The following is a 13,655-nucleotide window of genomic DNA, read 5'->3' on the forward strand; positions in this document are numbered from 1 at the left end:
GGAGCTGGAGATGGATGACTTTTACGGAGTCCTGGATGAATGAGCATGTATCGGACACTTCGGTCTAGACGGATTCTTGCTCATCCGCGGGGACCGGACTTTGTCCGAGCGCTAGTGGGCAGCCTAGGAGAGAATCGGCTCTCTTGGTTGTTTCGTTGGGTCTTTTCCTGTCTCTTGCTCACACCAGTAGGCGATGGCACGGGGCACTGCAAAGGCCAACGCGGTGTAAAGTATGCGGGTGTCAAAATGTTGTTTTTGTTTTGTTGTTTGTTTATGTATGGTGATAGCGTATGTGCGCAATATGTAAAAATGGATTGCTATTTTTTGGGGTTTTACTTTTGTAGCTGTATGTAGAATTGGTGCAGCTGAATTGGCAGGTGGTTTCTTCAGCTCTATCCTCTTTAATATCTTTTTTCTGCCCAACACTACTGAGCATGCGCACTCATGCACATCAACACTAAAGGTTTCCTCGAACAAAATAACCATAGCAATTAAAGTAAAAAACGTCAAACCAAAGCAAAAACAGTATAAACCTCGATTAACCTAAAATGCATGGCGCCAGTTGTTTGGCTACTCTATACTGTATGGTGACAGAATGAATGTCAATAAGTATTTTGACAAGATTTGTAAATGATAATGAAAACTACAAAAGCACTTGTTCCAAGACCTATTTCGGACATTTTCCAAATTTTTTTTGGTCAAAATCCGTCCATCACTTATGTTAACTATAGGATTACGCAACTAGTTGGATTTTTATGAAGAGGCACATTTTTCAGAACACCAGCTTTTATTTTGAAATTCAAGCACGTCTCCCGGAAAACGAGTATGCGCTAGTTGCTGTGGCAACAATGATGTCCCTGTCTGTCATTGTTTTTTTCCTTCAACTAACGACTCCACGCTGAATCCGAAGAAATCAAGCTAATATTTTTTTTCCGTGGGTCCGAAATAAATTAGAAGCAACCCCGACGACTCACACAACTACTCTAACGTTTAAAAACCTCGAGGTTCCGTTGCAGGCGCAACGGCTCCAGGGCAGCATTTTTCCAAGTCAGGCGGTGGGGGGCGGCTCAAAAAGTGAGATCATGAGGCTCCACACTTGCTGAACAAAAAGAATACTAACAATTCATGTTGTATTAACATATTGTATTTACAGTAATGATTTCATTACATCGAGGTGTTTTAGGTAGACAACACGTGCTTGTTACACCTAACCCCAATTGGGAGTTCACCAATTAATAAACAAGCCAAGGGAGATGTTTATTACATTTGACTCATTCAATGTGTATATAAGATACATACTGGACCATTCCAGTGACCAAAATAATATTGGAATATGACAACAGAACGGAATCCAAGAGGAAAAACAAGAGTGGTAATGACTTTTAAGCTCTTTTCACGAGAACTCATGTGACAGCTCGAAAATATGCATTTCTCCGTCACAACTTGCATGCTTGTCTCCAATGAAGAATCGGCCATTGACACAAGATTGTACTAGTGATTGGACAAATTCAAGTAGATTTCCACTCCAGCCACACATTAAGTACATTTTGCAGGCTTCACTGGTCACAAAATAAAAGGCTCTAGTCAAGTGACATTTACATGATTTATAGTATTAAGTCCTCTATTTAATAAAATATATATGGAAGCAAAATACAAACATGTTCGTGGTGGCACTTAACCAATGTCAATCATATAAGCACTATTTTTTCCATTGTACCTACTAGCAAGAATGCAATCAGTTCCTAAATGAAATCAAAATATGTGTGATACAACCGCAGAAAGCTACAACATGACAGTCCATATCTACTTTTTATTTGTTGTACCATCATACATGTTGTCAACTGCCGGTCATTTTAAAACATTACACTGCCCAGAATGTATTGCAATCGGTAAAAAAAGAAACCATGAACCCAACGTGGAATGGCTACACAAGGGAGCAAAGAAAGAAAATCAATTTCTTTTTTCACATAAATGACAATGTTTTGTACATGGACATCGTCTCGGGGGTGTTACAGTAGCAAGAGGAGATATAAAGTAAGCAGACTAGAAGCTTTGATAAACTAGAATAGGTGTTAAAATAGTTTTTTTTATACTAACCACAGCAAAGAAACAAAAAAATAAAAATACAATAAAAATATTTCAAATCTTTTTGCTGTAATTAACAATAACATTATATTCTGGTCTCTGGACATATCTTATCTCCAGTGGTTTTTGCCATCAGGCTAACAGCGGGTTTACCAAGTAAAACGGAGAAGCTGGTTAAAAGATGGCTTTTGGGGCGGTGGGACAGTTTTCCAAACTGAGAGGTAAATAGGCTCTTCAGTGAGGACATTGAACATGGACTGAAAAAGTGCAGAAAGATCCATTATCTGGGTAATTCCTCTAATTACAATGTTCACCCCATGACACAAGTGAGCCTTACCAAGAAGAGTGTAACAAGTAAAAAATACACAGGGCGATAAAAACTGGGCATGGGTGTGTCAACAGATGGATGAATATGCACCTACTTCCTTTGGATAGTTACATGCACATGTGTGGGATTTAGGGAATCATAGTTTTTTTATGGTGTTGTCAGGATAGATTTATTAATCATGATTTTCCTACTACTGTACTCAACGCCAAGGACAACAATGAGGAGGCTAAAGACTCTATGGTCAAATTACAGCCAGCCCAAAACATAAATTTTGAAATGGATTTTTGGTAAATAAATCTGTATGAAAAGTCTTTGTCACTCATACATGTCAATGTATGATTAAAAAGCAAGCATTAAATTACAACAGTAATGTTTGTCTATGTAGGATGCAAGTGTTTGTAATCCTAAATGCCAATAATTAGATGTGGATGTGACCGGGGTCTGTGTGTGTTTACAGGGTTGACCCTTGCATCCATCACCGGTCCATCATGCTGAGGATCATTTCAGGGGTGAGGTCTCCATTAGGCGGGGCCTCCGACAGCTGCATCTCCTGTTCCTGGGACAGCTCTTCCAGCTGAATAGTGGAGTTGTCTTCACCGACAACCACCTCATGCGGGGCTTCCTCTTCCATATCTTCTTGTTCGGCACCGATCTCCTTTTTCACAATGATGTCATCCACCTCTCCAGTGACTTCGTCCTCAACGCGGATGATAGCAGCCACTGTCAAGAGAGTCTTAAGTCAGCTTTAAAAATAAATAAAAAAACACTACAATTTGAACATTATTGCCACGGTATCATCAAATGTTTTCCAAAAGACAATCCCAAATTGCTGCACTGAACAAGCATTTTACTAAGACTGTAAGGCACATGTATGGAAGGTTTAAAGGCCAGACACAGGGTTGTGCATAGCGCTTCAGTCCATTATGGCACTCACTATCTGGCTTGTTCTTTGGGGGACGCCCACGCTTCCGCTTGACTGGTGGATCCTCAGGAGCCGCGATAGGAATCACTGGTGGAGCTTGTTCCACTTCGATATCAGTTAACAAATCATCTTCATCATCATCAATGTCCTCATCAAGATCAGGTTCTACACGAGGATGACAATTTTGTCTCAGTTCAGTTGTGAGTTGTTTCAATTGAACTAACATTCTACCACTTGAAGTAATGAACACTAGTTCAAAAAAAGAGGGCAGAGGCATACCTGTGTCATCATCATCATCATGCCTGTCCTGCATCTTCCTCTTCCTGCCACGGCGACTCTTCTTGGGAGGAGTTCCATTTTGGTCTCCAGGAATTTCACCCATGCAGTTCTCACTATGACGCAGCATCGTGTTCTGTGGGGGTAAACATAATAGTATAGCGACACACTACACAAGGTTTCTGCAAAGTAGTCACAAATCTGTGTGGGCTCAGGCCTACCCTCCGGGTGAACGTCTTGCTACATTTGTTGCAGACAAAGGCAGTGGGCACAAAATTGGGGTCGTGGTAACGTTTGAAGTGCATGTCCAGAAGCTGCTTCTGTCTGAACGTCTTCTCACACTGACTACAGGCAAAGGGCTTCTCCCCAGTGTGTGTACGCTTATGCATGATCATGTGGCGTTCCTGTCAGAGGAAAAGGGGCATGTTAAGACAGCTGTACACTAAAGATCAACACTCAAATGTTGTCCATATGGCTTACCTGCTTGCAGCAGTAGTCACACTGGTCACACTTAAAACGTTTCTCATTCTTGTGAGTCTTCTGGTGCTGGATGAGAGCATATCGCTCATGGAACACAGCGTCACAGTAACGACATTTCTTTCCCTTCTCAATAAATGAATGCTGCTTTCGCAAGTGAACACCTGAGATTTCCAAAAGGAACGACATTATTAGCTTGAACTGCACACACCCGTTTTGTTTTCGGGGCAAAAACCATAGATTTTTTTTTTTACCAAGGTCACTCTTGCGTGCGATGACAGTGTCACAATGTGGACAATGGAACTTTGCCACATTCTCTGTGTGTTTCTGCAGGATGTGCATCTTCATGGTGCCACTCTGGGTAAAACGAGCATGACAAATGTAGCACTCGTATGGCTTCTCGCCTGCAAAAGCAAAGTGAAAGGGTCTTGTAAGTGGATGATGTGTGAAACCATGTTTTAAACACAAGAAGTCTCTAAAAAAGTATCTCACCTGAGTGCGTCCTCATGTGTCTTTTCAGTTTGTAAGTGTCCCTGCTAGCATAGCTGCACAGACTACACTGGAATGGTCGCTCTCCAGTGTGAGAGCGAATGTGCCTTTTTAACTTACTCACCTAGCAAAGGAAAAACAAGTGCATTGAGAACCTCAAGACAAGATTGGCACAGTGCTCTCATTGCAGTTTCTTTGGTATCAAAAAAGGACAATCCAGATGGGATCACTCACCTCCACACTGCAATAGTCACACATGGAGCACTTGAAGGGCTTCTCGTGTGTGTGCTTGTAGCGACGATGGCGCACCAACTCCCCGCTGGTTACAAACGCCATGTCACAGTCAGTGCATTTGTGTGGTCTGGTGCCTAGGGATTAAAAAAAACAAAAAACATGTACGGTAAATGGATATGTACCACCTCTCCAGCTGATTTTAAAACTCAAACCAGAAAACTTAATGTACTGTAATCTCAAAAGGGGCTGTTTGCAACCTTTATACTTTACAATGAGTTGTAAGCATTTTATCCTGCCCTCTTCCAGTTTGGACCATGTTACCTACGCCCCACTTGACACAGGTGTATTAGCCCTGTGGGTTGTCAGCTAATGATCGCAATATGGCAGAGTTTAGATACCAGGGGTGAAATGATTGATCGATATATCAATTTAGATTCCTAAATTTCAAGTATATCAATCTGTGCTCAGCAAGGTGGCCTTCCGGAAGATAAGTATTATCAATTTAAAAGGCAATACATCTATTTTATCGACAGTAAAAAAGGAAACATTGGATTTAAGAACGACAGACTTTATATTAAGTGTAGCACTTTTAATGAAAAGAACGTTAAAAAGTTATTTAAGTCTGTCTACTCGTCTGTGCCGTCATCAAAACAAAAATGGCGGATACCTATGATGGTCAAGAAAGGGCAAACCAAATGTAAACTTTACAAGACACTATCATTAATTTCCACATAAAAACTTTCAACTACAACATGATTGTAAAAGCCACAACAAATATAAATGGCACGACACAATGATATAAAGCCACAACTTAACCCATAAAGGATGTGACATTCAAAATGGACTTGACAGTGGCGAACGTTCGCTGACAGACCAGCTTGAGACGGAAGGTTAAAAACAGTGTAATAAAGACAGTATATTAAGGTTATTGAAAAAGTGTTTTTTAAAAAGTTATTTATGACAGGTCACCCCACATCAGTTTCCAACTTGTCTGCTGTCACTTCCGTTTTTCTTTATGATGTTCCGTTCATCCAACCATCCATTTTCTACTGCTTGTCCCTCTCAGGGTCGCGGGGGGCTGGAGCCTATCCCAACTGCATTCGGGCGGAAGGCGGGGTGCACCCTGGACAAGTCGCTAGCTCATCGCTCACATTCAAACAAAAGGGCCAATTTAGTGATCCGTGTTTAATAAAATGAGAGTAGTAGCATTGCTCATTTAATTTGAAAAGATTTGGTTGCACTTAATTTCTCAGGTAAATCTACTGTTAATTCAATCTAAGAAAATGTTGGTTGCACTTGATTTTTGATATCAATATATTAATTGTATGTTGAAAAACAGCAGCAAAAGTAGCAGGTAAATCTACTGTTAAAATATTTGTTGTAGTACTTTTATTGAACATTGCTGGAATGTCGAAAATGAGAGCAGAAAAAGTTTACTCCTATTAATTTAACCTAAAGTGTTGGTTGCACTTTATCCAATTAACAGTAACAGGAATACATGAAACTTCACCTGCAGTGCCCAGTATTCATTTCCCAGTCACACATTTTTTTGGCTAAAAAGTTACTTTATTAATTTTGAACTCAATTAATCATTTCGGATTGTATCATTCTAATTAAACTAATATTGTTAATGAATCGTATCAACAACTACAAATTCTAACAGAATCCTTGTTAAAACTAATCATTATACCCTTATTTGCTACTAATAAGTTATTATTGAATGTATAACAACATAACAGCAAATTGTTAGTTGCTTCTCCAGGACTACTTTCGTGTAAGTGCGCACGCTCCTTGTATGTAGAGCAATTCTTCAATATTATTTTTCTTGCCCTCCCTTGGAGACAATTCTTTTCACGCATCATGGCCCGACTATATAAGTAGTAGTCGTCCAATGATTATAACACTTTTCGGAATTTTTATGTAATTTGAAAGACTAGAAGGTGATATATCTTTAATATTTCAAGTACAGGATCAAAGTTTACGTAATACATACATTTTTTCACACACCCTGTGAATTGAAGTCTTAATGAGAACCTGACCATATTTGTTCATATCCTCATTACCGGCAAACTGAAGGGTTATGTATGTAAACCGCACTTTTCAGACTATAAGGCGCTCTTAAAATCCTTTCATTTTCTCAAAAATCGACAGAGCGCCTTATAACTCGGTGCACCAAGTGTGTGGATTAATAGTGGTTGTGCTTACCGACCTCCATGCAATTTTATTTGGTACATGATGTAATGATAAGTTTGAGCAGTAGATGGCAGTTACATAAGAGTGTGGACTGCAAGATAAAGCTAGCAAAGCAAGCCCAAAACCTTGATGTTTCATAGAAACATTACACAAGGCACCAAAAAAACTGTCTAAATGTTGTACTACTACTTTGGTAAGCTACAAAGCTGCACCGTTTGATGGATTGTCAGCGCATTTCAGCTACTGTAGTGAGGCGTACTGTGCTTCAACATAAGGGTATTACTATGGTGTGTCTTTAAATTTAAAGACCCCAAAATGGTACCCATTAGGAGACATTATCTGGGGGTTTGTTTCGTAATATCATGCAAAACCAACTTTTCTTACTGATTGGTTCCTGCTGTTGTGTATTTGGGACCTACATAAGTCCCAAAAATGTGCGTGCCTCCGCCATTGTAGTCTGTGTCGACACTGTAGTCAAGCTCCTTTTTCTCTATCCTGTTATTGTGGAGCATTTATCCTCCACTGTTGCCATTTCTAGTATAAAGTAGCGTACAGTTCTAACATATCTGTCAGTAGACTTGAAATGGAAGCGCTAAAAACTACCGGTATAGTGGGTTTACATAATTCACCCACAGAACTTCAGTGATTTTTACAGAAATTTTTTTTCACGGGACACATTCCGAGTGGTGATTGTGTTGTTGCACTAGTGAGCCATGGATGAGGAGATACTACTCCGTTGTTGATTTAAGCAAAGTCTGAAGTAGGGATGATACTTGAAACCGATTTTCCCGGTTGTTCAATAAGAAAAGAACCGAGTCCTCGGACTCGAATCCCTTTTTGAGAACCGGTACCCGTTATTGAGACCACTATAGTAAAGAAAAAGAGTTGGTTCTTTATTCGAATCCCTGGGAGCGAATCCCGTCCCGACAAGAAATGCTCCGTGGGACATCACAAGAAATGACGTCACGTAGCTCAGTTATTAGGCGCAGATAGCGAAAGCAGGAAAAACAATGGACCGGAAAAAGCGCTCCAAGGTGTCATAAAATTCAAAACAAAAAGGTATAATCCAATAAATAACTTTACTTAGAGATTTGAGCAGGGTACAAACACATGAAGAACACTTTTACGACCAACCGGAAACATACGGCAACTTTACGGCAGCTGTCGCAACGTTCTTAAAGCAACCGCAGCTTTAACTTTTCATTTTTTAGCATTGTAACCACATTTGCAAACAACTTTTCTCTTCATAAAATTTTCTTTCAATAAAGAAATAAAGTGCAAAAATGTCAAAGCATCATAACAAACAGTTAAGTCAAATAGCAGCAGAAGTGCACTTTTTGGAGAGCTGTATTATTTTCAGTTTTGTGCCTAAGAGACTGATTTTATTTAAAACTATATTACTATTTATACACCTATAGTGATCGCAGAGACAGGTTGTATTTGTGTTACTGTATATATTTGTTTTTCCTGAAAAATCCCACTTAATATACTTTGGGTAACAACAGTCAATATTTATTTATTTTATTTTTTAGGGGGTAACAGTCAATATTTATTTATTCATTAGATTTTTTTCTTATATAATAAAAGTGAGCTTTTGTTAAACCAAATATTGTGTTTTTTTTTTCCATATGCAACAACCTATCTGGACTCGATAAGAGAATCGAAAAGGAATCGGTTCGATAAGAGGATTCGATAATAGGCTCGAACTCGATAATTTCTTATCAAACATCATCCCTAGTCTGAATGTCATTAAACCAGTTAGCTCCATCTTTCGACACTCCTTCCTTGCTACACGTACAACAAAAATGATAGGGAGAAGATGCTGTCGAAGTGGAGCCACGTAAATAAAACCGCCCACAAAACAACGCATCCTGTTGATTAATTCAAGCAGTGTTTCCACCTATCTGTAGGCTTGCATATCATTTAAGAATGAACCCCCCCGCAATTTCAGGAAGTCCCTTGCCCCTCAGTCCCCATGACACCTCACTGCGCTATACAAGAAGCACCGGTGTAGAGTAACAACCATGCACGCCAGACATATTCCTCATATTTCTATTTTTCAATATAATCATACTTTCCAACATTTGGTGTTTACAATCAAGTAGATCTCCCTACAACCAAACCATTATTTGCAAGTTTACGAGTTGAATTGTTTTGCATTAAAGTGCCTAAAATTCAACTATAGAATCAAATGATTGCCATTACCATAACTCAAGGTTTTCTGAAAGAGTGAACATTTTACCAACAAAAATGTGATATTCATTTGAATGTGTATGGTTTTTTTAGAGCTTTAAACAAAAGTCTGTTGCGAAAAAAAAAAAAACTAGATTTTTTTAAATGATGGTTTTACCCCTCACACTTATTTCACCACAATTTGTGTTATAAATAACATTTTATATTATCAATCAAAATGTATTTATCCATCCATCCATTTTCTACCGCTTATTCCCTTCAGGGTTGCGGGGGGCGCTGGAGCCTATCTCAGCTACAATCGGGCGGAAGGCGGGGTATTTAGAGAGCCTTTAATTACAAGTGTCTCAAAAGGCTTGAAAAACAAACGTCATCCCCTGATCTAAACCCTTAAACATTGGTTAATTATTTACTGTTGCAATACACCGTTGGATAATTTTGACGAGTATTTTAGGTCAAAGCATAATACTTTTGCAAATGTATCAAAAAGTGCTATAAGTACATTATGCTTGTGTTGAAAGAGCTATAAGTACATTGTTTGTGTAAGGTAGCTTTTGAAACCTTATTTTGTTAGCGCAGTCCGATGTTGCGCACAGTGCTACTATTGTGTTGGGGGGTGTTGCTGTTCTTAGCTTTGAGTTGACAACTTTTGGTTGTTTAAGAAAAAAAGGGCCTCACTATGCGACTGTTGTCCTGTTTGTACATTGATAATGTTGTTCACATCAATACAAGCAGATGAGATGTCTATAGATAGCTCTTTGTTGCTTCAACTTCGTCGTTTCGTCACCGTTTCAAGTGGCTGTCTCGACATCGTTTAGTTTGGGGCGGGGGGTGTTGAGTGTTTTGGGGATGAATGAGCGGTCCTTGACACAATTCCTAAACAAATGTTCCTTCTCCACAATGACAACATTTCAGTCACATTTATGGCAGTTTCCGTGATATTCTGCGTTTAACAGCAGATTTTGTTTTATTGGCCAATTCTGCGATTATATAAAGGTGAAACTTATATGGCCTTATATTTTTTTGTTGAGTTTAGTGATTATTGTTCAGGCATACTAGACTGTGTCAAATAAAAAGTAGCAACCATGGGTCGGTTCCCAACTTCAAGTAGTTTTTTCCTCCACTCATACGCTTACTCATCAATTTCATCGTTAAAAGCTGAGGAATTTGTATGCATGTTGTGCAAGACATTACTTGTTTTTTTATGTAAGACTTCCATTTTTTTAACTAATCTGTGGAAGAACAGGGTGGATAAGGAGGAAAAGGGTGACAGATGCAAAAATATTGTCTATAGACAAGTAAAATTATATGCCAGTATGCTTGTCAAATATATTTTATACAAAAGGAGCACTCTATTTGGGGAGGGCTTATATCCTCGCAAGAACGTCACAATTCAGAGGATTTATAATTGAGACCGGATATCTCTAAACGCGATTTTCAGACGACTTCCCGAGAGTCCGGAGTTGGCTGCTATGTATAACTAGTAATTGTGAAAAATATAGGCATAAAAAGAAAGAAGTCCTGTTAAGGCACTTGTGGCAACATAAGCCATCCGGTGGGATTTTTGTTTAATTATTCGGTCTAAAGAATCTAACAGAGCAAGTTGCAAATCCCCCACTTAATAAATTGACTGTGATGTTTGCGCTACCTGTGTGGGTGTTGAGGTGGTTTCTTAGTAGTGTGACTGTTCGGAAGGCCCTTCCACACAAGTGACATTTGTGTGGTCTCTCGTCTGTGTGGCTCTTCATGTGCCTGTCTAGGTTGGAGCGTCGTGGGCAAGTGTAACTACACAGCTCACATTGGAAAGTCTTCTTTACACCTGGTCGGATGGAAGAACTATATTAGAAACCAACCAAACTCCCTCCACACAGCCCGTCCATCAGATCTGTGTGCTTATTTCACAAAACACAGATTACCTTTTTTCTTGATCTTAGTGGGTTTGGGGGGCTTCATGTTTCCAACAACCTTCTCTGCATTCACCTCAGATAGCAGCCCTTCCTGCTGCTCTTCCTCAAAGTCATACACAGAAACATCCATGTCCCGGTCACCCTCTGCATAGCGCAAACGGCTTTTCTTTCCCTTCTTTCCTTTGCGGATTGGCGTAATCGGCTGGTAGTCTGGGTCCTTCGGCCATTCTGGTTGAGGCTCATCGGGTTCTTGATCTCCTGCCACTTCCCCATCCACCGTTTCCTCTTCTTCCCTTGTCCCTTGAAGCTCATTGTGGACTGCCTGAAGCTCCTCTTGCTCAACTGTCTCCACTTCACCATTAGCACCCACTTTCACCACCTAAATAAACATTCATCTTTTGTAGTCAGATCTTTCAGTTTGATTTCTTATGGGGCAATACAAAGTTTCATCAAAGGCACATTCACACTTTTAATTCCACCTTAAATTCCTACCTGGAAGCCTTCAGGTAAGGGGAGGGTGTGACAGATAACCGGCTCTGCATCCTTGTTCGAAGATCCATCCACATAGGTGGCTTGGAGGCCATCTACTGTAGTTGTAGTGACTGGAACCTGCACTAGCTGTAGCTGACCAAGACCTAAAGCAGCACCAGCCTGCTCCTCCATATTTACAACCTACACACACACAATGTTTTTGTTATGCAACAAAAACATTTATATGAAAGTAATACTAACCACATCCTGTACTGACCTGAAGGGTGATGATCTGACCCTCGTCTCCACCAGTTACAGTCACTGTGCCGCCTCCCTCTAACACCTCTGTTTTCATTTGCAACAGTGTAGGATCAAGGGCATCCATCACCATCATCTCCATGTTGCCTGGAACTTCCACTGCTTGCGATGCTCCCGCCACTCCTTGGATCACAGGATCTCCTGCTTCTGGCAGAACCCCATCATCAGGGGCCAGGCCCCCTGGATGGGTGGTCTCCATGGAAACAACATCGCCCTCCATGGCAACGGGCCAGTCAACACTCTATAAAATTTGAGAAGTGGAGACTTGTCAATAAAAACAGTGTTCAGTGACATCACGTCTATTTTGTGAAATGATAGGGGCTAAAAAAATATATTCTCAAGCCCACTAACTCTAACTTCACTATGGAGTTGATAAGAGTAGAAGAAGAAAAAAACAATGACAGTAAATGTCCAAAAGATCACGATTAACCAAAAACGAGTTACAGCACTTTTCTTTACACATGTTGGACTTCACGAACTAGCAAGTCCACGTAAGCAGAAATAAGTTGAAAATGGAATTAAATATAAACGTTTAAAAGCCGAATAACACGTTTCATACTAATTTGGAGGTTTATTCAAATCACCTCGTTGACACACATGATGACACTAGGAGTTACCGCGCGGGTTTTGCAACAGCAACTTAGTTCCATAACATATGGGAACAGTTTGTTGAAATCAAACCAAACGTTTCTAAAAACGGACGTTAGATGGCATCAAAGCAGCGAGCAGAACCTTGGCAAAATGTGGCAATTAGCATCATCATGAGTGGAGCTGAGTGGATAAAACATTGGTGGCGTGCTTCGGGTTTGCCAAGTGAATAAAGCGCGATCGGACTATTTCAAAGTGACTCTTTCGTTTTTAAAATAAATATTTTACTTGGATCGGACATATTTCGGCATATCAGCCCAATTTCTCGCAAGCGTTCCAATGCTGTGAACTCGTATAAGAAGTTATATTTGTTTGTTGACGGGGAAGCGCGAGGACGATTGAAAACAGGAAACAAAGGGCACGATAAGATGGACGACAGGCCTAAAGTAAGTTAAAACAGAAAGACACATTCAGACGACCATCGCTAAGCAGTTCCAACAAAATAGCATGCAAAAAGCACTTAAACACACGCCGGGAACAGCGAGTTAGAGTTTAGAGACAGATTTAGTGAATATTGGATAACGATAGAGGGAGACAAACACCCCCCGCCAGTCGGTAACGTTAAGCCCCACCGTGACACCTAGAGGCCGACGCCAGCTCCTACAAAAACGTCTCCGTGTTTGCTGGCAAAGTACGGATTCAACTTACCGCAGAGTGCTTCTTTTATCTTTATATTATGTTGGAGGCCTGTCGAATGCGGGTGCTCGCTTCAATGTTTCGTGGTCGCCTGAAAAAGCTGTGCGCTGGCCTGATAATTTTCTCCCGCTTTGGAATAGAGGGCCTCACACAAAATGGCGGCCGCGGAGAGCGAAGGAGCATGCGCACACATAAGGCCTGGCAGTGAAGAGGCGTGGCCAATCTGGGTCCGAGGCGCCAGATTTGAATTCAAGCGTGGGCGTGGCGACAGAGACAAGTTGGTTAACATAATTTATAGCAGCGCATTATTTGCAAATATAAGGATATTTGTCTACTTTCATGCCGTACATATCGGAATAAGCGTCACTTATGTGCATTCTGGACTGTCAGTCAAGTTTCTCAAAAAATTGAATCAAAGCGTAATTCACACAATAAACCACATGGGGGCGTGCGATATGCAAATTTGTGAGTGGCGATCATT

General features: G+C 40.4%; 1 protein-coding gene across 1 annotated transcript; it reads right to left on the reverse strand.

Moving 5' to 3' along the window:
- Positions 1-1,232: 1,232 nt before the first annotated feature.
- On the reverse strand, positions 1,233-13,353 carry ctcf (CCCTC-binding factor (zinc finger protein)). Its single transcript, XM_072913362.1, has 13 exons — positions 13,187-13,353; positions 11,850-12,129; positions 11,594-11,773; positions 11,111-11,480; positions 10,843-11,013; positions 4,812-4,945; positions 4,581-4,701; positions 4,343-4,492; positions 4,092-4,252; positions 3,833-4,015; positions 3,615-3,747; positions 3,348-3,500; positions 1,233-3,133 (listed from the first exon to the last, which is right to left on the reverse strand). Exons 2-13 carry the CDS (start codon positions 12,108-12,110, stop codon positions 2,889-2,891), a joined length of 2,262 nt encoding a protein of 753 aa, XP_072769463.1. The 5' UTR covers positions 12,111-12,129; positions 13,187-13,353; the 3' UTR covers positions 1,233-2,888.
- Positions 13,354-13,655: the final 302 nt, after the last annotated feature.

This window comes from Nerophis lumbriciformis, linkage group LG06, assembly GCF_033978685.3.
Source record: "Nerophis lumbriciformis linkage group LG06, RoL_Nlum_v2.1, whole genome shotgun sequence".
Classification (NCBI taxonomy): domain Eukaryota; kingdom Metazoa; phylum Chordata; class Actinopteri; order Syngnathiformes; family Syngnathidae; genus Nerophis; species Nerophis lumbriciformis.

Coding starts and splice junctions, on each gene's coding strand:
- ctcf (XM_072913362.1), bottom strand. CDS start 12,110: ATGGAGGGCGATGTTGTTTCCATGGAGACCACCCATCCAGGGGGCCTG. Junction 3,748..3,832: donor GCAAGACGTTCACCCGGAGG/GTAGGCCTGAGC, acceptor TTACCCCCACAG/AACACGATGCTGCGTCATAG. Junction 3,501..3,614: donor TGATGATGATGATGACACAG/GTATGCCTCTGC, acceptor ATCCTCGTGTAG/AACCTGATCTTGATGAGGAC.